We start from the raw sequence: 27,412 nt of genomic DNA on the forward strand, positions 1-27,412 counted from the left end.
ACAGGCTGATGCAAAGCGCAGGGGAGCCCACTGGGTAGGTCAGGGCAGCACCACTGGCCACCATAGGGAAACGGCTCGCTTCTAGGAACCTAAAGATAATCTGGCTAAAATGTTTTCTCTTTGCCTTTCAGAAATCATAAAACTGAAGGGCCAGGTCACCTATTATCAACTAGAAGGTGTGTGATCATTGGCTTTGGGTAAAGGAATTAAAATCTATAAACACTTACAGGCTGTCCTGCAGCGGCAGTAACCCTCGGGGCTCCCCCTCACCCACACCCTCCCCACCCCCCATGCATGGCCAGGGTCCCCTGTCCCTCGGACTTCGCACTCACCTGTGCCCCGAGAGTGGCTGAAGTCGCCCTTCACTACGCGGCAGGTCTTGCCGTCACCACTGCAGACCCCACACCGGTCTTCCTTGGCCGCGGACCCGATGATGCCATCACAGCCGATTTTCTGAACAACCAAAGGGCCGGGTTATTCTGTGTCTAAGACTCAGAGGGATCTTCCAGGAGAATCTCTACAGGGCTGACTTCTCCAACAGGCCTGGCAGGCATGGTGCCTGGGGCCTGCCGGACTCTCAGAGCCCACAAAAATATTTTATTTCAAGATCAGAAGAGAAGGGGCGCCTGGGTGGCTCAGTCGGTTAAGCATCTGACTTCAGCTCAGGTCATGATCTCACAGTTTGTGGGTTCGAGCCCCGCATCGGGCTCTGTGCTGACAGGTTAGAGCCTAGAGCCTGCTCTGGATTCTGTGTCTCCCTCTCTCAAAAATAAATAAATGCAAAACAAAAATCAAAATCAGAAGAGAAAAAAATGAATAGAATCCAGCTTGTATTATATCTGTTTTTATACCCACATAGTTGCCAGACATATTTTTTATTATTTGTTACAGAGGAGGGGACCCAGGAAGGCACATATTTAGGCCTCAGAAGTCAGACTGAGGCCTGAAGCCTGGCCTTTCTAGCACCTCCTGAGGCAGAGGCCATGCCTCTGACTCCCACACATCCACTGGTGTGGCCACAACTTCACAGAATTCATGTTTCCCTGGGGCTGTGTGGGGCACCTGTATCTGGGTTCTAACAGCCAACAGAACAGTATACACAAACGACACCAACTTTTCTGTCGAGGCCAGGAAGCCCAGAGCTCCTTGAGACATGGCTGAAGACATGAGACCCCCCATTTCCCTATAGAGACTGAGCCCAAGAAGACCCATGTCTCCCAAAACTTTAAAAAAGGCATGTATGAGGGCAGAGAAGAGTAACCTGACCCAGAGTGGTTCTGGGTGGCACAGCCCAAGTCAGTGTGGGAAAACTGGGAAAAGATTGTGAACTCTTGTTTTTCCTTAAAAAGAAAAAAAAAATGCGTGAGAATTTTATATTCCGCAAAAAAACACATCTAACTTTATATTCTGGCGAACACGGAGTATGTGTTGGCTAAATTGCTGAAACTCCGCTTTCCCCCCTGAAGTGAGTACTTCCAGAACAAGAACGGAGTTTCTCCACTGCCCCGTGCCCTGCATTAGGGATTGACGGTTCAGGCCATAAGGAAGTCAACAGCCAGATAACTCAGGCCAAGGTGATTTCACTCCTTCCCATGACGCTTGGGTGAGTCTGGCCAGGGGCTTCCCTCCTTGCACCCCACTCCAGCAGGGCGTGGAGTAGAGCTGGCTGAACAGTTCATGACCTCCTGGCTCCCCAACTTAATCAGGACCCCCTGCTTCGTGATAGGAGTGGGTCTTCAACGGGAATGTGCATCCGCCTCTCTAGGAGGGCTGTCAAGGCACAGACTGTGGGATCCTGTGCCCGGCAGGTCTGGGTGGGCCTGGGGATCATGGAGACCCAGACGCCATCTGCAACACCTGGCTGTACCCAAGAACAGCCTGGAGGAAGACGGGCTGCCACAGTGGACCTGGAGCCTGGAGAACATTGCAGGAGCTGCCTAGATTCATGATTGGGACTGCGGGCTGATTATTGTAAAGTTGCTCGATACAAAATTATATGGGCTAAGAATCCAAGGCAGCCACGATCCAAAATTTTGCTCAACCAGCATGGTCAGCGAGGGCCCTGGCTGCACGTGTGCTGTCAATCTGTGCTGCTCCTTTGGGTTCTAAAGCTCCAGCTTGCTTCCGGCCCCCAAACGCTGGCTTCTTTCATGTCATCCTGACCTGTCGCCACACGTGGCTTCCCTCTCTCTCAGGTGCTCTGAGCTCTAGACTCTAACTATGCGGACTTCCTGTTATCTTTTAACCACACTCCTGCTGGCTTGCCATCCCTATCTGGTACCTCTGTTAGGGTTTCCTGATTAAATAGCTTCTAGATGTTCTAAGTTAGCATCCCACTTTGTCCAGACCACCTTTCCCCCAGCCACAATGATGGCACCTGACGAATCGAAGGCCACACAGCAAGTTGTTTGGTGGGGCCAGGAGCAGTACCTCACCTCTTGCCTCCTAGCCCTGGCTGCCTGGGAATCTCCCCTGATTGTCTTCAGTCAAGGACCAGGGTCACTGGGAGGCATTCTGGAGAGGGTAGGGCCCCTTCCCAAAGCCTGCTGGGTTTGCAAGAATGTAGAATAAAGAAGCTAAAAGAACGCGAGAAAAAGGAAAGTGAGGAGAGCATCTGCGCCAGAATTTCAAAAGGCCACGTGCCCTCTGGCTAGGCGATCAGGACAAGGAGGCAAAGTGTGCAGTTTGCAATCTTCCAGAGCAGGAGTTCACTGGGAAGCTGGAAGGACAGGCATGGGAGGTGCTTCAGGGAGGAACAGGGCAAAGACCCCACTGGGAGGAAGGGCGCTTAGGAGAACACATGCCTTCCTAGATGAGCAAACCACTTCTCCCAGAGTCCCCTGAAAGAAGGACCTCGGTGGAAAGAGACAAATGAGAAGGAGAAAAGGCTGTGGATTAAGTGAGCACTTGCAAAGCGCCTGCACAGCCAGACCAGCACTAGGTGCCCTCATGGCCAATCCTGGCAGGAGATGCTGTTGGCCCCAAACAAGCAGAGGCAAGTTAGGGAGCAATTTTCTACTCCTCCTGATATTCTCGCCACGGCTCCCAAAACGTGGCAAAAAGAACATGTATACAATGCAGCAGCAAAGCTCTGACCAGTACTGATTTAGACCTCAGGGGATCCAGAGTTTAAGTAGATACAATGTTTGGCATTGATTTCCCTTTTTTCTGGGAAGAAGTCCAAGTTAGTTGGGAGCCCAGCAAGGCCTGATGTCTGTGGGGCCACTAGGGCATGCTTGGCCTGCACGGAACTAGCACCTGCCTCTTTTCTGAGAGTCTAGGATGTTTCCAGGCAAGCCGGTGCGGCCCATCCTCATCAGTGTCTGTTCCTCTCAGGGGGCCAAATAAAGCATCTAAAGCGCATGGGCTTAGATCTGGATCTGAGACAATGGAGGATCCTTTCTGAAACATGATCACCTGCTTATTTTTTTGATTGGGACAATTGTTCTTGAGAGCTAAAATTAGTCTATGAAGATGGTATGCCCTTTCAGACAAAGTCTTGCTCTGCATGTTCTGGAGAACCTAAAGGAAACAACTCCTCTCAGTCTGACCAGCAGTGGTCAGTTTCTAGGGTGGACCAAAGATCTCCCAGGCCCAGAGCCACAAGATCACGTGGGGTAGCTGTTCTCCAACTCCAGCATGCCAGAATCACCTGGAGGGCTGGGCGGGTCACCCATTGTTAGGGCAGGGCCCATGAATCTGCCATCCCCAGGGTGTTCTCAGGCAATGCTGTGGGCCCAGGTCAGATTGGGAGACCACTGGGCTAGGTTTGGAGCTCAGAGATAGAGCCCCTCATGGAGATGGCCACTGCCACGGATGCTAAGCTTTCTGTGTCCCGAGGAGGCAGTGTCTACTTAACTGATACCCCCTCCCCCCCCGCCCCGTGCCACTGAAAGACCCGAGGCATGAATTCCCACTGGGAAAGTAACTACTGCTGCCTCCATCCTCTGTCACCCCTGAGCTGAAGCAGTTCTGGGCTGAGGTATCCTGGAGGCATGTGGGGGAGGCTAACAGAGCAACAAGGACAACAGAGGCGGGTTCCCCTATACTCTCAGGAAGCAGATCCCCCCCTACAATGGTGCCCAGGGCAGGTAAATGATCCATGGGAGGCTCCACCATGACACACTCTCTAGTTACAAAACCCCAAATGCCCTCAACTGAGGGCCTCACGGATCACCTGGATGCTGTTCGGTCCTTCTGCTCACAGGGCAGTTACACTGCTACCCCTCTCCACCAGGGAAACAGAAACTCAGATCTGGAGCCTTTGATAGCCTTGCTTGTAGGATTCATATCACCTTATGTGTAAAACTGTCAATGGCTGGATACAGGGGGAAAGTGCTCTGCTCTTTTCTCCCCTTTCCCCACCCAACATCTTGTCTCAATTTTAAAAACCAGCCTCCTTTGCTAAAACTTCACCTCTAAGAGCAAACGTAACTCAGACATGACTTCAAATTGTAGGCTAACTGCCTTCTGGATTAGGGCTAAATTACCCAGGCAGGTAGGCCATAAGCTTCTCTTCCACAAATGTCATGCTCAAGACTGTGGTCACTATGCATATCCTGAGGATAATTACAGATTTGGATAGGAGCCTCAGTTTACCCATTCTATAAACTGGAATATTAACCTCAACCTCAACCTCAGAGGTTAAAAAAAATGACCTCTCCTCTGGCTCACTTCTTGGGACCCTCGTGACAGGTGGGTGCTGTCAGGACAGATGGAGACAGCACACAGACCATCCTCCCCCTAAGGGGATGGGGGACAGCTAGTACCTTATCTGAGCACAGTAGGGCTCAAAAGGTAATTGTCCTTCCACAGAACCCCTGCCCTCTCCAAAAAAGGAAGACAGGGAAGGACAAAGTAGGCAGGACCACATCCTTCCCCTGGTCCCTCTTCGTGAAACATGCAGAGAGAGCCAGTGTCCAGAGGGTCATCCACAGGTGGGTTCTCCCATAATATCAAGCAGCGCCCCCACGCAGTGGGTCACTGCCCCAGTGGGCTTCTCAGATCATGTGCAAACAAGGACACATGGTCACCCTTTGTATTAATTCTTCAAGACACCCAAGGGGTCAGGGCAGGTTTGTATGTTCTGCCCACTGTTTGGTATTATTTTAGGCACCTCGTGTGTTTGAAGGCAGGGCACACAAGGGATGTCAATGTCTAAGAAGCAGCAAATCACAGAGGCAAAGAAGAGAAGTCAAACTAACCTGCCAATAGTGGCATTTTCTCCCTTTGCCCCACAGTTAGTGCAAGTGACATAGAATATTTTTGCAAGGGACTGGGATTTTTTTTTTTTTTTTTCAAAATGGAAGTTACCAAAGCATACAACTCATTAATTCTGAATGTTAGAGGAGTTTTAGCAATTGTATTTATGAGGACTGGTGTTCTAAGAGGGCAAGATGACCAAACCAAAGCAAACAATGAATTCTAGGATCTTCCTATGCTTTCCTAGCGATCCCTAGCAGTTACTTTTCCACATACACTAGGCATTCCTGCTACCGATTTCTGAGATTTCAGAGCAGGTCTTAAAGTTCCTGGTCAGCATCTGCAGGTCTGAGCCCTGTTCTGCTAACAAACTGGGGTATGTAGGACACCAGGGGAGGACACTGCCGGGGGCATAATTAATCAAAGGCTCAAGATGGTAGGGAACTGGTGGGGAAAGCACAAGCTCTTTTTTGGTAGAGGCAGTCCCTGTGAAACACACAAAAAGCCTAGAAAGGCTTTAGGGCTCAGCACGCTGTGCTGGAGGAGGGGACAGGATGAGCCATGCACACTGCAGCCATTTCTCCCAGACGTGAGAAATATCCATCTTTGGTGATCTGAAACCTGGATTCTGCCTGCAGAATCCTGCCCCTGCTCGGTAGAAGATCACCAGCAACAGACAACCTCCTGGTCACCACATATAGTGGCCATTTCTCCGTCTTCTTTGACTTGGTGGCTTTGTCCCCTAATAGACTGTAGTGTCTACTTTTTCTCCACGCTCACGGTCATAGCCCAGTTTAGACCCTCACTATTCGGGACATGACCTATTGTACCTGTTTCCTCCCCTCTGTTGCCAGATTGATCTTCACCTAAGAGATGAGAAGACCCATGGTGGAGTACGTCCACACTTAGGGATTCAAGATGCTCCACGATGCCATGACACCTGCTCATCACCTCAGCTTTCCTCCCTTGTCCTCTGAATGCACACTGAACCCAATCTCCTCCCAGTCCCATTGCCTCTCAGCTACATGACTCACCCTAACAACCTCCTACCTGGTTTCCTGGGTTCCATTCAGGCCCCACACAGCTGATTCTCCATAACCAAGGTGGGTTCACACCTCTGCTTCAATCCCTCCACTCCCGACAGAATGAAATCTAGATTCCTGTCATGGCCTGAGGCCCTGTAGGGTGTGGGCCCTGACACCTCTGCCCTCACATCCACTCCTCCAGCACCTGCCACCCAGATCTCCTCTGCTTCTGGAACCTACCAGCCTTGGAGCCACCTTCTGCCTGGATCATTCTGTTCTGTCTTCATGAGGCTGGATCTTCCATAAATGCCATCTCCCTGGAGAGACCCACCATGTCATTCAGTCTTCCTCAGCTCCAATCCCCCTCTCAATCTATGAAACCATTTTCTTCTTCACATGGACCAGTCCTTGGAGAGACCATGTTTGTGAGTTTATGTGTTTCTCATCTGCACATTGCATGGGGACAGGGACCCTCTCAGTCCTGCTCACCGTTGAATGTCTAGCACACATTAGTGCTTAGCACGTGAAATGTGCTCAATAAATATTTGATGAATGAATGAACCCAGTTCTACCCTATATACTTTCTGCTATGTCTAAACCAAATCTCACTGGCTCTCAATTATGACTTCACCTTTGGTTGTTAGGGTTTTGCTTAAGTCTCATCTTCGGGACAGACCGTAAGCACATGGAGGGTGGTGTCTTACAATTCTTTGTGTATGGTGGTCCATTAGGCAAATAGAATTACTTGTGGAATTTAGGAGAGTTCTAAGACTTCTTGTGACTTCTTGTATTCTTGTCCCCCACACCTGATCCCAGCAGCCAGCATGGTGTTAAGCACATCACAGGTGTTCAATAAATGCACAAGAATGATGGCTTCTTACCGAGCTGGGCCCTGGGCAAACTGGGATCAGGAGACTTTGATTTTCAGAATGGGACCTCTGTCTCTCTCTTCTGCACCCTGAACCTGCCAGCAACCCTTCCCCAGTGGTGAAGTTTATTGTCTCTTATTTGAACTGGGACTTTCTCATATAGGTTTGCATGGTCTTTGTTTTTTTGTTTTCTTTTGACCAGGAATAGAAGCACTTGCACTCTTTAACTTCATAGCTATCTTCCAACTATGCTTCATTCAGTCTCTTCTGTTGGAGGGATGCCACTGACTTCTTGTTTTAATTTTAACTGAATGCTTTCAGGCCAGCGGCACAGCCCCCAACCCAGTGTTTCCTGGGCTTCTGTGTTAGTTGCACCAATTCTTACTGTGCTTATCTTTTTTTTTTTTTCACTTTACCTTTGTCTTATTAAGCTACACATAATTTCTTCAGAATGGATGCATGGAAAATAAAATTTCTAAGTTCTTCTGTGTCTCGTAATTATTTTGTCCACATGCTTGATTGATAATTTAGCTGTGGAGAATTCTATGATTATCCCAATTTTCTGCCAGGGTCAGTTTCTCTGTTTGTTTTTCTTGGTCTTTCTTGTTCCTGCTGCTGGTTTTCTTCAAATAGCTGTTGATCTCCAGTTGACCACTCGTATTTGAGAATGAGGTACAGAAAGGTAGACTGAAAGGGCTCTATATTTGGGGGTGGGAGGGGTCATGTGGCAGGCTTCTATTTGGGACTGGTGGGAGGAAAGCTGGAGTTCACCCCTAAACTCAGGAGGGTGAGTGTGTGCTCAAGTGCCGAGGTCGCACATCTGCCTCAGTTGTCCTTATACAGTTTATCACACGACTTTGGAAAGGAGCCCCCTGATACTTTGCATTGAGCTTATCACCTAACAGCCCATCAAGCTCCAAGTGCAGGGCCAGTCATGATCAGCCATGTTGTATGACCCTTTGCCTTCTTACAATTTTCAGCCCACACCTCACTCCCACACTCTGTTCTCAAGTCCTAGACTCCCTTGAGCATTCTGCTTTCTTTTCCATTGCGACTCTCCTCGTTTCATTTCTGTCCTCGGCTGCTTTGTTCCTTCAACGAAACTTCCATTCACTTCCACCCTCCACAAAGAGGTGGTATCTTTCTTTTGTCAAAGGGCCTCTGCTTCTTTTCACCATCATGGTTTGTGCTATTCTGCATTTACCATCGGTTTAGCGGAGTCCCACGTGAGGCTCCATCTGCCAGCTTAATCCAGAAGTTGCAATGGGAAGTTAATTAGACAAAGGGGGGTGCAGGGAATGACTCCAGACTTTTTAGGCACTGCTGTCAGTAAAGGTTCGGCACCAAAAGTCACACACTTCAGAGATGTCAACTGCAGTGTTGTGACATGGGGAGAAGCAGCAACAAGGAAGGTGTTGTTGAAATACAGGCGTAAGCACAAACACCTGTTAGGTTTTCCTATATGTTTGTTACCTCCTTCTTCACACAGGGGGACTCTGAGGCCAGAGTCTTAGAATTCTCCTAAATTCCACAAGTAATTCTATTTGCCTAATGGACCACTATACACAAAATGGGAGGGCAAGAAACACTGGACAGTGAAAATGGTTCATTGAAATGGGCTCCAGATTCCAGAATCACTAGAGTCCTAAGAGCAGGGGAGACATCTACCCATGCATCCACTCACTGCTGTTCTCTTTTCAGTATGTAATCAAAGGCTCTCCTCCAAGCCAGCGGCTGGTGGAGCACAGATAATTGGACACAGTCCCTCCACCGAGGAAGTTTATGGGACCTGAAAGTCTTTTGGGTGTTTATCAAGCCCAGGATATGCATACAAGTAAGGATCTCAAAGAAGTGGGACCCTAATTGGAGGCCTATGAGTGTACGTGAGCTGGTGAAGCCTTAAAGAATAGCCAAGTGTACCTGCTCTCAGGTTATCTTCAGATCTACCCTTCACTTTGACTCATCGACTGAAGGTCAGTAGCTCTGAGGGAAGTTGTACATTTGAAACGTATGAACTTGATTTCTTTGTCTCTGCAGGTCAACAGTAGACACTGCGGATGATGGGAGTCCTGATTTATACAGACTTGCCGAAAAATAGACAATGTTTGTGTTTCTTTCCCCAGCTCGCTCCCACTTTTATGAGTGCTGTTAAGTTTCATTTCAGCATGTGAAATAATTTGTGACTCACTGAAATGAAACTCCACTCAGTCCTCATAAAAGCAGAATAAAATGGTATTTCCATGTTTCGTGTTCTGGTTTGAATCAGCCTGCTCTGTGGAGCTTAGTGGAATCTGCTCAAAATGCCATGTGGGAGCCTCTTGTCCCCTCCATTCCCTACCAGCTCGTCACCATGCTTCTCAAAATTTCCCAGAACTCCTTCTGCCACCCTAAAATAGCAAAATTTATAGCTGAAGGGAACAGAGGAAAAAGCTAGTAAGTGAACCATGGCAGTATTTCTGTAAGTGCTGTCTTACATAAAATGTGGATGATTTCTACCTTTTATCCAATATAATTAGATAATAGTATTGGTGAATAGGTACAGATCCTTTGCTCACTAAACTCAAGATTTTTTTTTATTACTATTCTTCTCTTTAACGGATTTTCTTTGCCTTACTCATTCACAAGTACCACCAGAATCCAAATCATTCTACTTTGGCAATTACTGTAACTAGGTATCGATACTGTACTTGTATTTAATTTCTTATACTCTTATTTAAGTATGCTCAACATTCTTATAAAACTTTATTAACTCTGACTTTACTCATTTGGATTCTTATGAGAACGGACTCCCCAAGGGGCTAAATTTAACCTTTATAGTTTCTCTCAGAGGAATAAGTGCTGTTAGAAAAATCACAGGTGCTATTTTTAACTTCCGTCAAAAAGTGAGTTGTTTTGCAGGGATTTAACTTCATGAGGTCCTTATGGGTGGATGCTCCCACCACCTACCAGGATGGTGGTCTTCCTGCTAGGACTGGTGGGCTGCCTGGAGGCAGCTGGTACTTGGGAACATCCATGCAGAGGAGATGGCAGTTCTGAGAACTGACAGGTGGGGCAAGGCTCCAATGAGCATGAGCCTGCCCACCTGCCACAGAGCATGGCCAGAGGGGCCACTGTCTGTACCTGTGTGCCCTAGTGCTCCTGTGCTGAGCAGTGGTGCTTGGTTAGTGCTAGTCTCACTTCAGCTGTCAGTAAATGCAATGATTGTTTCAGGCATTTGAGAGAGACTGGGGTGGGGGTTAGGGAAGGGGTGGCATCCGGGAATGGTAAGGCAGGTGTACCCATGTTACTGCCATCACGCCCAAGTGTAGGGCAGGTTCTGGCTTGAAGGCTGGCAGAGACCTGGTAGAGACCTTGGGTGGCATCTCACCCATATTGTTCTGACTGAAAAACTGGATATTTTGCTATCATGGCGCAGGGAAGTTCCCTAATTGAAGAGTATGCAGTAAGAACCAAGGTCACATGAGGCACCTGGGTGGCTCAATAGGCTGAATGTCCGACTTTGGCTCAGGTCATGATCTCCCAATTCGGAAGTTTGAGCCGTGCGTGGGGCTCTGTGCTGACAGCTTGGAGCCTGGAGTCTGTTTCAGATTCTGTGTCTCCCTCTCTTTCTGTCCCTCCCCCCTCCCCCCCCCCCACGACTCGTGCTCTGTCTCTCTCTCAAAAATAAATAAACATTAAAAAAAAAAAGAACCAAGGTCACAGAAGGGACCCACTGGCACTGATCACTTAGAGCTGAAATCATGTCTGGCCACTTAACATTGACCCCACTGGCCAGAAAATTTCAGGACTCTTAGAAATGTCTGCACATTGGCAAGAACATTGCAAAAGATGCTGGCAACAGCCCAGAGGTAGCTCAGATGGTGCCTTCTAAAGGGCACAAGTGCTTTTTACTTGGAAAATTGTCCCTAAAGAAATGTTCATCGCCACGCTGTAGGATGGGCCCTGTAAGTGTGTAAGTTACGAAAGAAAAAAATCCTCCACTTGATTTGCTAGCAGATTTATAGAGAAATGCCGGCAATTCCTCATTCTGGTGACAATGATAAGACCTGTGTTCACACCCCCCAAGGCCCTGCACATTCTCCACGACAACGCTGCAGCCCTGAGGGTCCAACTCCACCACCATCACGGCCTCCTTCCCCAGAAGGACACCTTGCCAAGACTCTTGGGCACCTAGTGCCTGTCACCCATGCATATCTGGATTTGATAACAAAGCTAGGCAGGGCCAGAGGGGTCTGGATATTGTCAAGCTTTTTTTCTGGAAAATCCCGTTTGGGGACTAGTTTGGACTTTGCAGGGAAAAAAAATCCACTAGGGTTGAAATGGCCCCAGGAATCACCCTAGAGGTTCCATTTGTGTGTCTTGCTGCCTGCCTCCCCTTTTACTCTGTCTCCAAAACGCTGCCCTCAGCCATGCTTGGGAAGCAGAGAGAACAAACAAGACACACTACCTTATGGGGTCAGTCGGTCCCAGGCCTGGAGGCAGGTTTCTGGTGTAAATATAGTTAGGGGGAATAATAGTTTCTCTCTCCTGTGACCCCTAGACTTTAAAATTTTTCACATGCTTTTAATAGTTCCATGAATCTGGACATCAGAGATGGGTGTTGACTTTGGGAGGTGTGGGCACCCCGAAGCATCAGTAGCCACATGGCTCCTGGGATGCAGTTTCTCTTTTCCAAGCAAAGTGAGAAGACCCCTCAGAAGCCCTTGGTCAGTGGACTCCTTGCTTATTAGTCTCATGCTGCAGCTGCTGGTCAATGAAGGCCAAACAAGGAAGAGTGAAAATCAGGGGCAAGCCCTGGTTTTCCTTTCTGTGCCAAATTCACAGCAACCCTGCTATCCATCTGCCTGCTGAGGGCTCTGGGAGCCACCGCCTCCTCCGGCTCTCAGTGGGCTCACCTGCTGAGGACACAGCTGAGGCAGCCTGGCCTCAACCATGAGGAGGGCACATGTCTGTGGCTGAAGGCAAGGACTCTCTCATGACAGGTGCAGACCCAACTGAGTCAGCAGGAAATATGGCACATACAGCACAATGGAGGGTGGCATCATCTGAGTCATGGCCCTCTGGGCACACACCCTCTTGACTCCTACCCCAATTCCAGCTGCTGTACACATCAGGAGGATGGCCATTCTGATGGACAAATAGGACCGTTACGCTGGGCCAGGGAGCCTTGCGTCAGGAGGGCCCAGCTTCAGGTGAGCCCCCAGCTCAGGCAGATTTAACGCAGGTGGAAGGTGCACTTCTACCCATCCCCTCTCCCTCCCTCTCTTTTTCCTTTTGTCTTCTTGAATGTTACTTATCATCATTCTAATGAGTTGCAGACATCCAACACCAGGATGGCTTTGGGGACTAAATTGCAGCTGTCCCCAAAGCCAGCATATTGAATTGAATTCCCAGCACATTCAATTCAGCATACTGAACCACCTGTGAAGGAATCTGCTTAGCTCGATGAGATCTTTTATAGCTGAACAGAACATAGCTTGTCCAAAAGCACATGCACATACATCTTCCAGTCTTACCTTAGCATTCTACCTGTTCTTCCCTTCGTCGGAATGGCTAAAGTTATTTTAAGATTTTTGAGATTATGATGTCGCCACTACTCTTCCAGCCACCTCAACTCCCAGCTGGCCTATAGATAAGCTTCATGCTCAGTCACTGCTGAGGGAGGGAGGGGTGCCAAGCTGCCGGAGACAGCACCATGGGTGCCTTATGGAGAAAATCCGTTCCCTCCCCAGGGCTCTGCCCCTCCCTGAAACCTTCTGGGGTGAGGGAGGCTCCCCTCCAAAGAAAGCCCCACCAAAGATACAAGGAAAACACGTCACCTGGCACTTGCCGTGCACACAGAGGTCGGTCTCATAGGGCCCGCAAGGTGTGCCATCCAGGACTCTGTCGGCCACCAGCAGCGGGGACTCCTTCCCAAGGGGTGAGCAGTAGAGTTCACATGGTTTATCTGAGGAGGGAAAGGGGAAGGTGGACATTGATGTGGGAAGTGGTTTGTGGGCCATGCAAGGTGCAGGTGCATATGGATGGTGGCCCAAATGATGAGAGGTCAGCATGGAATAAAGGTCACAGGAACCTGGCACATGCTCAGAGACATGGACCTGCCCCTTGGGACACTCAACACAACAAATGGAGAAAGACCCTCAGGCACAGGTGAACAACACGTGGGTGAGGGCTCTGTGGGCTTTTATTCATCTTATTCTTCCTTTTCTTTAAGACATTAAAAATACCAGGTTGAAAAAGCATTTTGTTGTGTGCTAACATCTAAGTGAGTTGAATATATATGAAGGGTGAGACTAGGAGCGTCTCTTGTTGTGGGGGCTGGAAAGGGGGAGAAGGTGAATCAGAATGCCTTTGGGTAGGAGGGGGTGTGAGCCCCATGGATGTCTCTACAGCAGTGGCTTTTACTAAAAGCTTTAGTGCTCCACTGGCTGTTGGATAAAAACTGCAGGGCTGAGATATGTAGCAAGAAGGTCCTGGAAGAAACTGAGCAGGAGTAAAATACAGGAACATAGCAGCCTCTAGGACAACTTGGAAGGGTCATGTCAGAACCAAGAGAGCTCCTAGAACATGACAAGCTCTCATGCCTTTGCCAAAACTCTTCTTTCTGCTTGGAAACCTCTGTCTGCACATAGCTTTCTGGGAGATTCCTATCACCCTAGAAGCTTCTACTCCAGAGCTCTCTCCTCTCATGCCATCTCTGACATGGAATCTCCCTCTGCACTTTGCTTATGCCTCCATTAAAGCCCTTAACTATTATCCTATTGTTTTATAATTGTTTGAGTAACTTACATATACAAGAGGGTTTCTTATAAGGTGAGTTCCATTGCTAAAAGAGTTTGAAAGGGATGGATTTTAATTATTATCTTTGGATTTGAAGAATTGAGAGTACTTGGAGCCCCTGGAGGACAAGGGACTGAGATTTTCTCTCTTGTCCTCAGGCCAGGTCCAGGACCTGGATTGCAGAAGGACTTGGTAAATATTTTAATCTTTCCATATAAACTTTAGAATTAGTTTTTCAATATCTACAAAATAACTTCCTGGGATTTTGATCGGGATTGCACTGAATCTATAGGTCAAGTTGACAAGATCAACTGACATGACAATATTGATTCTTGTCATGAATCATTGAAACATGGAATTTCTCCCCATTTAATTTTTTAAATTCATTCCTTAGAGTTTTTCTCATATAGATCTTATACATATTTTGTTAGATTTATACCTAAATATTTCATTTCTTGGGTGCTCGTGTAAATGGTATCGTGCTTTTAATTTCAAACTCCATTTGCTCATTGCTGGTATACACAAAAGTGATTTTTGTACATTTACTTTATATCTTGTAACCTTGCTATAATCATTTACTAATTCCAGGAGTTTTTTTCTTTTCTTCTATTTTTTTTGTTTTTTTTTGTTGCTGATTCTTTTGGATTTTCTACATAAATCATCATGTCATCTGCAAACAAAGGTAGTTTTATTTTTCCTTTCCCAATTTGTGTATTTTTCATTTCCTTTTCTTGTCTTATTGCATTAGCTAGGACTACCACTATGATGTTGAAAAGGAGTGGTGAAAAAAAAAAATCCTTGCCTCGTTCTTGATCTTAACAGAAAAATCAAGATTCTTTTTTTAATAAATGAATGGATTTTGTTCTTCCGTATGTAACTGAGAAAGAGGAATGCACCCTTCTCTCTCTGTCACCTAATTCCAATGATGTTTATGTGATTATTTTGCAAGGAAACCTCCAGAGAGAGAAACAGCAGCACGTCTGTGCTGCCTCTGTCAGGCCCTTTGTTTCCATCATGATCTTTCTCCACTGGGTCCTTCGACTGGTTTCAGGTGAGGAAGAGCAGGGATATAAAAAGGCTTCTGGAGTTGACTTGGCCTCAGAAGACCTTGACATTCCAGCTGGATAGTTCTTGTCAGAGCAGATGGGCTGTCTCACCCAGGCTCTGCAGCTTTCATGACTGAATGACATTCACTAAACCACCAACATTTTCAGCAAAGCTCCTCTCTCATGTCTCACCTCCATTTTCCAAAACTCCTCTCTCATGGAGCTCTGCTGACCAACATGCCCAGTGGGATGTCTTGTCTTATAATACTAGAGAGAAGCTACAGAGGTTCAGTAGAAATGTTCAGCTTGTTTGTTCCAGTTAGTTGTGGGCGGAAATTGCTGTGAAGAGTAGTTTCCCAGGTAAGTAAAGTAATGATGTTTCAATGTTTATTCATTCGAAAAACAGGAATTGAGCCCCTCCACCACACAAGGCACTCTTGTGGCACTGTGGGGAAAGAAAGATGAGTAGTATATGCTTTTCAAGGCCCTGGTGGTCTAAGGGACAAGTACACAGCAAATCCCAGAAGAGGCAGACTGTGAAAAGCCACGTGAAATAGACCTGAGCTGTCAGAGGACAGGGCATTAAGTGGAAAGAATGACCCATTTCCCAGCTAGCAGGCTAGAGGCAGTTGTCCCTCCATTTAAGTGGAATGACCCAGGAAGGCAGCCAGTGGAAGAGGTATGGGAAACTAAAATGTAAACTGAGATCAGGTTCTGGGAGGCTCATCTGACAAAAATTTTGAGGTGCTCTTTGGGACCTTGAGGTTTCCTGTGAGCACCTTGGGGAATGACTGGGAGAATGCAGCACCACAGCCCCCAGTCTGAGTTAACGGGTATATCTTCTTCACATCCTAGGTAGGCTTCCTCTAATGTTACATTGTAAGGAAGGAAGGGTCCCCTGGGTCCAAGAAATCTTAAAACTACGTATTTTACCTTTAAACTGCCTCAATACTTGGCATAACTGAGCTTTGAAGTGATTTGTACAATAGCAGTAATAATGGTGATGATTTTGATAAAATCATAAATAACATTAATTATATTCAGTGTACAAGGCAGCATGCTAAGTGGTACCTGTGCACTTCAGGTGGGTGCTGTCATTGCTCCATCTTATAGACGAGCATGTGAAGCTCAGGAAAGGTACGGCTACCCAGAGTCCCTTGATTGGCAGGGCCAGACCCTAGCCTCTTTGTGCCAGCCTAGTTTTCTTTCGGACACTGGGGGCCAAAAAAACCAAGAGACAAAATGGTGTTACTGAAAACAAACCACTAGTTTCATGAATGTTTCTGGCTTCTGAATATACTCTTACTTGAGCAGAAATGGAAATGGGATTTGGGTGAAAAAGTAGAGGGTCTTTTGAGACAAGTTAGAAAGACCAGACTTCGAGGGGTGAAGATTTTTGGGGGCCCTTTGGTGTAAACAGGAAAGTAGAGATTCTCCAAAGCAGGGGGGTTGACCTCAAATGGAGGATTTTCAGCAATGACCCCAGGCAAGAAAGTATACTCAACTCCATCCACACTGGACTCTTGCACCTGCAGACACTGTCCTCCTTGGCTTGGGAAGTCTGGGGGCACTCAGACTCCAGAACAGCGTTCAGACATAACACTTCCTTCCTTTGCTCAGACTGAAACTCCATTTGTCCATCTCCTTTTCTGAGATCTGTGCTCAGAATTTAGGGTAACCCACACCTCTAGGAAGGTGTAGTACTCTCTCCCAAAGGGACTCTGGACAACCTTTATAAAACTTGAGGAGAAGCCCCTCAAAATTCCCTGAATATTCCCATTGGATGGGCAATTAACCTCCAGATAAATAAGGTGCTCTGATTTTCTCTGAGCACAGTATCTTACATTCTTGTAGTACAGAAGGAGGTCAAATCTTAAAAGCTATACAACCACACACTCCAAAGAAAGAAGCTTAGAGTGTCCCTCTTGGCTGATATGTGCCAAGATGAAATTCTGATTGAGGCTGGACTGTCTGCTGTAAATCCTGGTCTCTCGCTGGCTCACTTGTCTCCAGGACTCATATTTTGATGAAGAAACCACACAGGGCAGGGGAGATGAGCTCAGGGGCTTGAGGGCCACCTGATCATATCTGCTCATTGGATGCCTGGAGGACTCCTCCTGGTGCTTCATGATGAAAAGGACACTTGTGGCTACTGGCACTCTTGCTGTTCTCTCTGCCAAGTGGTTACAAGGTCTTACTAAGGTGGAGACACCACTGAATTTTGAGGCCATCATAAGTGCTCACTCTAGCTCTGGCTGGCTATCTTGTGTGTGGGGGGGGGTACATGCTGAGGAGGCTGCTTTGTCCCCTATCCCCAAAGCTGCCCACCATGACTCCAAAGCCAAGCCTTAGTTGATTGGACCAGAAGCAGCCACTTGACTGTAGTTGTGCCACTCAGTTCTTTTTCTCCACCACAACCTCATAGCCACGCCTCAATTGATTAGACGAAGTGTAGCCACAGGTAGACCAATCAGAGTCTCCCTTTTGAAAAAATCATCACTAAATTCTGATATGGAACAGCTGTGTCTGTTCATGATTGATGGATCTGAAATAAGTCTATACCCCCTTATCCATAATCCAGAATTCCAAAAAGCTCTGGAAACTGCAAGCATGTTCTTATATTTGTGGCAAACACATTTGGCAGCCAAACCGGGCTTGACTGACATGAGGCTGTTGGTAGTGTGCAGTATCCTCATTAGAGATTGTTCATGGATTACTTGGTAGAGACATCACATGCGTCCCTGGACTGTGGGGTGCTTTCCAGGGCTCCACTGGGAGTATTAAGTAATATACGGTCGATATACTGTTGTTACCTAACACCAAAAATGTTTGGCCATATCTGGCCCCAAAGCGCTCAGATAAAGGATAAAGGTCCTTTATCAGGAAAGGTGCTATGGGTGACCCATCAGCCTGCATGTGGACAAATCATGAGAAAGCCAATCTGAAGGTGGGGGGCAGGAAGATACAACTCACAAACACATTAGTTGTGGTGGGCATGGAGAGGGGGTTCAGATATTTTCAGAGGCCCTGGCCTCAGACCCTCATCCGGGCCCTCGGGATCTGAGACACCCTTCATCTTTGCAACAACTTTCTCTGTTTCATTAAGCAAGTGGAGTCAGCTTGGCCGGACTGCAGTCAGAGAGTCCTTAACCATCATACCCTCCAGCCCCTGGAAGGCTAAGACCCAGAGTGGCTTCTGCCATGCCGGGGAGGCGCTGGGAATGCACCTCCACGTCCAGACATGGCCTTCGCCAAGCTCTCCGACACTTCAGTGGGCATGTGGCCTGCTGGCTTGGGCGGGAAGGACTGAACTCCTGAAGGTTTCTACTTAAATGAGATTCCATGGGGAAAGCAGAAATGGGGTGGGTCTGGCAACAGGGCATCTCAATGGGTTTCTGTCTAAAGGCTTTCCCACCCAGAACTATTTTCTAAGGAGAGCCTTTGTCTTCTTTTGGAGATGGTATGGATTTGTGGTCCTGAACCCTCTCTTGGAAAATCTACCTCTGCAAGAATTCTTTTTTTTTTTCAGCAGGAGAAAAAAGAAAAAATATAGCTTCCCCTTTCTTGAACTGTGCGTCACTCGCCAAAGAATTCCGCAGTGATAGCAATGCTATGAATAGGGCAGTCATAATGGGCTTCGAGAGAGCCCAGAGCCCGACCACAGGAATCGTTCCCATCACGGCTGAGCTAGAATTGGGCCTTTTATAAGCCGATTTTTGAGAAGAACGCACTTATAATCTGTATTCTCCCCCTTGCCCTCTGAATTGGCCATTTATTATTTTGTTTTCATCCTTGTTAAATGCTCCTTTCACAAATACTGGCTTCTGTTTATATTTGACAGGGAAATGAAACCAAATATGCAAGAAGTCATGACAATTCCACCCCGGAGGAGGAGGTGTCAAGCTACCCTTGCAAAGCCCTGAACTTGGGGTCCCTCCTTCAAAGACAAAATGCATACTGCCTGCTAGCTGTCCTTATCAAATAGGGTAGCACTTTCCAGATCAAAGGCAGTAGCACTCTGGCTATAATTATTGATGGTTTTGGTAGAGAGACATGAAAAGTGAGTGGGCAAGAACATATTCTGAATCCGGCAAGCTTCCCCAAATCGCTGCCCTGAGAAGCTTCTTTGGAGGGGGTTCCAGGGCAGACATCAGTTTCAGCCACTGTGATGATAAGAGAACTAGAGCTCAGTGATCCAAAAGTGGTTACAAGTAAAATAGAAGCTTAATCTGGACTTGGAGAAATCTGTGGAAAACCAGCCATTTAAGTGGGATTTCTGCATCGAATAAAAGAGAACTGAAAGCTGAAGCAGACCAAGGAAAGAATAACAACTCTGTGTGCATAGCTGGGTGGAAATGGGTGAGTATTTCTTAGATCTGACCTCTTTTTGCTCCTGACAAGCAGCAGAGGACACGACAGAGGGCCTAAGGAGTCTTTACCCAGCAGGCTGGGATGGCTGATGGTTTGGAAACAAGTCGGCTCCGCAGTGACTGACTGCGCAGTGACTGCAGTGCTGGAAACAGCTTCTGCTTGGGGTTTGCTCCCTCCAGATTAGGGGCTTGAATGTGCTCGTGACATGTGGAAGCCTCCTGTGTCTTCCTGCATCTGAGGAATGGCCGGGCAGAGAGAAGTGAGGATCCTGGGCAAGCCCCTGCGTCCAGCTGCATGTGTTCCTTTGGGGAGGGGGAGTCTGCTCAGCCTCCTCTCTCCTTGGTCTGCAGAAACAGCTGAGGGTACGGAGGCCACTCTTCTCTTGAAGTCTTGGTTAGGTGATGGTATACCTACAATCACACAGCTCCAAACGGTGGTGTTCTTTTTTAAAAAGGAAAAGGTCTGGGGAGCTCCCAGATGCTTTTAAATGAGCCCATAGCTGAGCGGGTCAGTATTATCTGCGATGATTTAGAGCATCTCATGTTATTTTACAACTCAGTTCAAAGCACGTGGGTCAGGTTGCTGGGTTAAAAGCGACAGGTCTGAGGCCATTACTCCCTGTGATGCCTGGGTCTACCCCTACAGCTAGGTACACTTGACCCTGTAAGAACAGACTGCAGCATGTAGATTTTAGAAGTTCTTTAAACCACAAAGAAGAAACCTAAGACCTGGCACAGGAACTTCATTCTCCTATAGAAGCCTTAGAGACTCTGTTACTGCAGTTCTTATTAAAGCCTCTTCACTTGACACTTCTGAAGTCATGCTCTCTTACTCGAGTATGGGAAGCCAGATGATAGCTGGTTATTTTCTGAGTCACCTCCTCCAGAACTGGGGTCCCTCCCTGCTTCTTATCAGCTGCAGGGACTCAGATAGGTCCCATGACCCGTAACCTCTCCTCTCTGCATGGCTCATTATGCATATTAATTGAGATGATGTATGCAGAGCTAACCTGTGCCTGGCATATGATGTGCACAACAAATAGGACCATATTGTCATCATTACAATACAGTCTTATCTCCAGGAGACAAAAGTCTAAAAAACCCTGAACTAGGCCATGGCCACAGGAGGCTGTGTGGGTGGGTGGGTGGGTGGGGGGGGGGGAGTTTGGGGGGGAAGGCAGTCTTTATCAATGATAAATAGACATCACAAATCCTACAGACAAGATATACCACCTAGAAGTTTATCAGCCACTGGAAATGCCTGCAGCGGCCCATGGGGAAGCCTCCCTTGAGTTGGGAGAAATCTCTTGGAAGGAAAATGTGACCTGTGCCTATCATCGTCTTCAGCGAGTTGTGAACTGGTCTCCAAACTTTTTTTTTTTTTCAAACACTCTAGGCAAAGAGTAAAAGCCAACCCCAAAACGAACCGAGAAAGAAATGCAAGAAAGCATCAACCTTGGAAATAGAGACAGCAGACACAGAGACCCACCATCCTGTCCCTGCAGAGCCTTGCTCTCCTCAAAGCTGGCCCTGGGCCCCTCAGCACATGGCACTGTGCGGCAGGCCGCCAGCACACCTGCCTCGCTGCAAATGGGGGTGCAGGACAATTCTGGTCTGCTGCCCGCCTCACAGCTGCTTTTAAGAAATCTCCCAGGGCTGGGTCATCCAAGTTCAACCCCACTGCTCGAGAAGCGGGCCCACTGCTGCCTGGGGTAGCAGGACTGGAGCGTCCTGTTGGATGGATTGCTGGGAAGGGGGGGCCCTGTGGGTTTTCCCAGGAGGTGTTTACATTCTTGGAGAAGGGGGGGGGGCACTGTGAAAGGACGTGCCATATGCCTTTACCATCAACCACTACTGCTGTCAGCAGGCCCTTCTTCTTGCTGCTGAGCCGGTCATGCGTCTGGCACTGCTGGTCCCGGAAGCTGGGCAGGCCCTTGGGGCAGGGAAGGTTCTCGCAGACGGCGTGCTCCACACTGGCGCCCAGGCAGTGCGTGCCTCCAGGCCCAGGGCTAGAAGGAAGAGAAAGGTCCGTGTTAACCAGACAGTGCTGTGGAAACAGCAGGGGCGTTTGGATTTTGCCTCTCTTGCCAAAAGGGGGAGGGGCCAGGCAAAGTTTCCAAAGCACCCTCCCTCTGCTCTTACACACCATATCTCGGCAATCCCAGCCCCGTGCTGACGGCATGTTTAAGTGAGCCATCAGAAAAATGCATCCAAGAACTGTAAATCAGGGTCATCTGGAAATAGAATACAGTGAGTATAAGTTCGGCAAGATCCACAAATTGTGTCTTTCATCTGAACCTAAAACTTGGCCATCTGTAACACTGAAAACCCAAAGGGGAATTTTTAGTGTGTGGGGTTTTTTTGTTTGTCTGTTTGTTTGTTTTATTTTTCTATAAAACAAAGGCCTTTAAATGGCTCCTGCATACATTCTGGAGGTCGCTAAGTATGAGTAAATAGCTCGTTTACTTTATAATAAAAAGAATCAGAATGATTAATTAACTTGTTCATGGGCTTTGGGTGGAGACTGGTCAGATCCGGGCTCTGCAACCTTTGCTGGGGCAAGCGTGAGACCAAATGTGATCAATGACACGGCATGGGTCCCAGCTCTGTGCTTAGACTGGGGTTCTAAGCAGTTCCGGAGACTCAGCTGTGTTCTCTGGCCTAGCCCGTGTGTGTGAGGGGCACTGAGGAGGAACAACAGGACGCTGGTCCAGCTGTGGCTGAAACGTGGCTCTGCCCACCGCTTCCATGAGGCCCTGGGGTGTCCCCATCAGGCTCTGAACCGAGCAACCTCAGTGGCTCCTTTCATTTCCACGAGACCCAAATCACCATGATGGAGTACCGCTATTTTCTCCCTGTACTTTTTACTGAAATTGAGCATTCAAGAGAAAAGAACGCAAATCACAATTGTTTTGCTCAATGGATTCTCACAAATTGCATTTACCTGTTGGCAAGATATTTTTGACACATTAACCATTTCATACTAAGTATTTCTTTTCCTCCCTTTGCCATTCCTTGTGTTTAGACAACTGGAGGCCACCCTCTGATCACATGAGGGGAGATATATCACAGCAGAAGTCCTCAGGCTTTTGTGTCACAAAAGTCTACACCAGGGGCTCTACAAACATTTTTGGCAAAGGGCCAGATGGTGAATATTTCTGTAGGAACTACTCAACTCTGCCACTGTAGCAAAAAAGGAGCCAGAGATGATGCATAAACAAAAGGGCATAACTGTGCGCCAATAACACCTTATTTAGAAAACCAGGTGATGAACCAGATTTGGTCCATGGGCCATTGTTTTCCAGCTCTTTGTCTGCATAAATGTGTTGGAGAAAACGTCTGGAATGGGAAGAAAGGCTTCTTTCATATCCCTATTACCATTTCATATACACCAGACAACATCTCTCTCACCTGGGCATGGTGACAGCCTTGTGAGAGGGTACATACTGGTGGATCTAGAGAGGGACCCTGAGTTCTGATCTCCAAGTTAGGAAATAGCAGAACCTCTCTGAGGTGTACAGGATCTGAGAACAGAGGGACCTTTTGTTCTTTTTCCTTCCCAGAGCACAAGGCAGGCAGCTGGATCTCAGAGAAATGATTGCATGGCATAGAGAGAGTCTCAGACAGCCTCCCCAAGAACCTAGGGCCTGCATACCAAGTGTGAACAGATGAATGGGTTCCTGTGCCACAAAGCACACTGTGGAAGAAACAGAGAGGGGAAAAGCCATGCGGACCAGCAGGAGGACATCTTCTTTGTAATAGACAAGTTCCCATGGCTGGGATCAGAGAAGGGATGGGTAAGGCTACAGATGCTGTATGGTGAGAAGTTCTGGGTTGAATTGTGTCCATCCTAAAATCATATGAAGTCCTAACCCCAATGCCTCAGAATGTGGCCTTATTTAAAAATAGGACCACTGCAGATGTAGTTAATTAAGATGAGATCATACCAGAGCAGGGTGAGTTCCTAATCCAATATGACTAGTCTTGTTATAAAAAGGGGAAATACAGAGATGGAAACACAGAGGGAGAGCACCATGCAGAGATGAAGACAGAAATCAGGGTGATGTTTCTATACTCTAAGGAACGACAAAGATCACCAGCAAGCCACTAAGCAGTTAGGAGAGGTGCAAGGAACAGATTCTCCTTCACAGCCTTCTGAAGGAACCAATCCTTCCAAGACCTTGATCTGGCAATTCTGGCCTCCAGAACTAGAAGTGAAAAAACTTGTGTTGTTTATGCCACCCAGTTAGTAGCAGTTGGTCATGGCAGCCCTAGAGGACAAACACCAGACGACACAAGGATCACTGAACTTAGCTGCAGACTCAGGGAAAATGGGGCAAAAACTCCAGAAGTGATTAAGAATCCAACATGGACTAGAATGGAGTTCAAAAACACAAATTAAAAAAAATCAAAAACAAATGCAAATGAAAAATTGGTTTCTAGAAAAATAAAGAAAGCTATGTTTTCCTACACACTTCAGGGTGTGAACTGAGATCTGTGCACATCATGTAATTACACTCCTGAGATGTCACTGAGCTTTTTTTTTTTATTTAAAAAAAATTTTTTTTTCAACGTTTATTTATTTTTTTTGGGACAGAGAGAGACAGAGCATGAACAGGGCAGGGGCAGAGAGAGAGGGAGACACAGAATCAGAAACAGGCTCCAGGCTCTGAGCCATCAGCCCAGAGCCTGACGCGAGGCTCGAACTCATGGACCGCGAGATTGTGACCTGGCTGAAGTCGGACGCTCAACCGACTGTGCCACCCAGGCGCCCCGTCACTGAGCTTTATTTTAGCTTCCATTGTACCCACCTGTGTCAATTGTTTTTTCCAGGTTTGCATCTGACTGACCCTCATAAACCAACTAACTTTATGGTTAATAGCAGGTTGGTGGAGAGATTAGACAGGATGAGAAAACTCCTGGATCCAGGAGAAAGTGGGTCTGGAAGGATTCCTCATGTGCCTCAGGGTGCTTTCTTCCTAAACTCTGTTTATCTTGTTTCTTCTCCCTGTCCCTTCTCCCACGGGCAAGTCCCCTTTCAGCCACCCATCTAGCTCACTGTCCCATCTTCTCCACCCCCCACCCCGATTCTCTGTCCATCCTTGAGGCCACCTCCACCATGCAGCCTCTTTTTATTTTCTACCTGGAGCCTGCCTGTCCTGACCCGGCTTGGTTCTCTGCTATACTGCTTATCATCAACCTTGTGAAATGGTGAGCTAGATTACTGTCTTCCTCCTACTTTTCTGTAGCTTTTAGCAGAGGAACTTGCACAGGCAAGTTAACAAACCGTTAACAAACCATTAACAAACGGTAGTTAGACTGAGTTGAACTATATTATCAAAATTTATCTTAAAATGACCAAAAGATAGGGGCGCCTGGGTGGCTCAGTTGGTTGAGCATCCAACTTGGGCCCAGGTCATGATCTTGTGGTTAGTGAGTTTGAGCCCCATGTCGGGCTCTGTGCTGACAGCTCAGAGCCTGGAGCCTGCTTCTGATTCTGTGTCTCCCTCTCTCTGCCCCTGTCCTGCTCATGCTTTGTCTCTCTCTCTCTCTCTTAAACATTAAAGAAAAGAAAATTTTTAAAAAATGACCAAAAGACAGAGCAAGGTCAGGAAGATAGTGGAGGAGGAAGCACCAGGGATCCATTTCTCCACTTAGATGATAATTGTATTGGCAAAAACTGTTTGAAGTGACCATTTTGAAATTCTGGAGTCTGTTTGAAAGCGTGCAACCTACTGGAAAAAGTTTGGCTGGTAAGCTGTGGTGAATTTAGATAAATGTCAGCCTTTATTGTGGTAGTGGCTATCTGTCCTCCACACTCCAGCCCCACAGCAGGCAGCTGTGCCTGTATTCCTGATGTGGCTGGCTGGAGCCAGGGTGGACAATGAGAACCTTATTCTCCAAATACTGGGGTTCTGTTCTGATTATTCAGTGCTACTTTTGATTTCTGAGATGTGGGGACAGAGGGTGGCCACCATTGTTGCAACTCCTCTGAGCTGAAGTGACTTCCAGGGAATTTCAATGAGCAATACATTTTTCCCTTCTTTTCTCCCTTTTGGGAATCAGATATTTAAGGATTAAGTCATTAAGAAGCAACTGCACATATGGGAAAATTTAGAAAGCCACCAAGTATGCTCAGGGAAAGATGAAGTCTCATTAAAGGCTTGAGAAGACCTTATACTTTCACTTAAGGTTGATCCCCAGCATAGAGAAACTTTTTAACAACAAAGAAACAGCAAATCATGGGACGGCGGAAGCTGATTATCAAGGCTACATTATAAGATTCGAATGTCCAGTTTTCAACAACAACAACAACAAAATCACAAGGGATACAAAGGGAAAGGAAAGTATGGTCCAATCAAAGGAACAAAATACATAAGCAGAAACTGGGTCTGGGGAAACTCAGTTGTTGGGCTTATTAGACAAAGACTTAAGACAACTGTCTTAAAAATGCTCAAAATACTGAAGGAAGATATAAATAAAAATGATGTATGAGAAAATGAGAGTATCAGTAGAGATAGAAATGATACAAAATTAAATTCCAGAGTTGAAAAATATAATAACAGAAATGAAAAATTCACCAGGTGGTTCAAAAGCAGATTTAAGCAGGCAAAAGACAGAATCATCAAATTTAAATGTAGGGCAACTGAATTATTGTGTCTTGGGAGTGAAAAGAAAAAGAATGAAGAAAAATAAGCAGAGGGGATCTGTGGTAAATGACTAAGAGAGCCAATATACTCATTATGGGAGTCTCAGAAGGCGAAGAGAGAGGAACAGAGATTATTTGAAGAAATAATGGCTGAAAGCCTCCCATATTTGAAGAAAGGCATGAATCTACAAATCCAAGAAGCTCAACAAAATCCCAGTAGGATAAATTCACTAATACATTTTTCAATCAAACTGTCAAAAAAAAAAAAAAAAGAGAAAGAGAGAGAGAGAATCTTGAAAGTAGCAAGAGAGAGTCAGCAAACACCACATACAAGACAATCTCAATAAATTATGAGCCTATTTCTCATTAGAAACTTTGGAGACGAGAAGGCAGTGGCTTTATACATTCAAAGTTCTCAAAGAAAAAAAATCTATCAACTAAGAATTCTATATTCAGCAAAACTGTCATTCAAAAAAATGATGGAGAAATTCAGACATTTCCAGATAAGTAAAAATTGAGGACGTTTTCATTTGTTTTTATTTTTTTAATGTTTATCTTATTTTTGACAGAGAGAGACAGAGCATGAGCAGGGGAGGAGCAGAGAGAGAGGGAGACACAGAATCCTAAGCAGGCTCCAGGCTCCAAGCTGTCAGCACAGAGCCCGACCTGGGGCTCGAACTCACAGACCGCGAGATCATGACCTGAGCCAAAGTCGGACGCTCAACCAACTGAGCCACCCAGGTGCCCCCGTTTGTTTGTTTTTACTACCAGACCTGCTCTACAGAAAATACTAGAGAGTCCTTCACAGTTCAAATGAGAAAATGCTAGATGGTGACTTAAGGCCATATAAGGAATTAAAGATCTCCAGTCAAGCAGGCATGATGCAAGCTTTGTAAGCACTAGAGTGATGCTAGAGAAAGAACAGACTTTTCTCTCTGGTTATGTAATTAATTCCTTTCAGCAGACTCCTGCAGTGGCCTGTGATGCAGGCTACTTCCCTAGGGCAGCATTCATCCCATAGGGCACCTTCCAAGAACACCAATGCTTTGGGGAAATTCCCAGCCTGGTTTCAGGTGTAGTTTCTCCCCTTGGATAGCTTTCCCTAACACCCCTTAGTGTGACTTTCCAGAGGGTTCCACCAGTGCACCATCTCTGCAAACTTCTCCCTCATCCAATAAGCCTTAGTTTCATCCACTCCAACAAAGTCCAAGGAATCTCACCCGTGTGTGTGTGTGTGTATGAGAGAGACAGAGACAGAGACAGAGACAGAGAGAGAGAGAGAAAGAAAGAGAGAGAGGGAGGGAGGGAGGGAGAAGGAAAGGGAGAGGCAGAGGGGAGAGAGGGAGGGAGAGGGAGGGAGAGGGAGAGGGAGGGAGAGGGAGGGAGAGAGAGATGGGCACCTTCATCTGTATTTGTTCCTTCTTTGGGTACTTTGCCTCAGATCCAATGACAGTGGCCACTTTTATATTTG

The 27,412-nt window shown here is 46.9% G+C and overlaps 1 protein-coding gene across 4 annotated transcripts in view; it reads right to left on the bottom strand.

Annotated features, from left to right (window-relative positions):
* The window catches only part of ADAMTS17 (ADAM metallopeptidase with thrombospondin type 1 motif 17), a 346,681-nt gene that overhangs the window by 104,162 nt on the left and 215,107 nt on the right, over nucleotides 1-27,412 (bottom strand). For all 4 annotated transcript variants that reach the window (XM_043554794.1, XM_043554792.1, XM_043554793.1 and 1 more), the window contains exons 13-15: nucleotides 21,135-21,301; nucleotides 12,916-13,043; nucleotides 333-453 (exon numbers count right to left, since the gene is read on the bottom strand). In XM_043554794.1, the coding sequence (XP_043410729.1) occupies nucleotides 333-453; nucleotides 12,916-13,043; nucleotides 21,135-21,301 (416 nt within the window). The remainder of the gene's footprint in view (nucleotides 1-332; nucleotides 454-12,915; nucleotides 13,044-21,134; nucleotides 21,302-27,412) is intronic.

The sequence above is a fragment of the Prionailurus bengalensis genome, chromosome B3 (genome assembly GCF_016509475.1).
Source record: "Prionailurus bengalensis isolate Pbe53 chromosome B3, Fcat_Pben_1.1_paternal_pri, whole genome shotgun sequence".
NCBI classification, from domain to species: domain Eukaryota; kingdom Metazoa; phylum Chordata; class Mammalia; order Carnivora; family Felidae; genus Prionailurus; species Prionailurus bengalensis.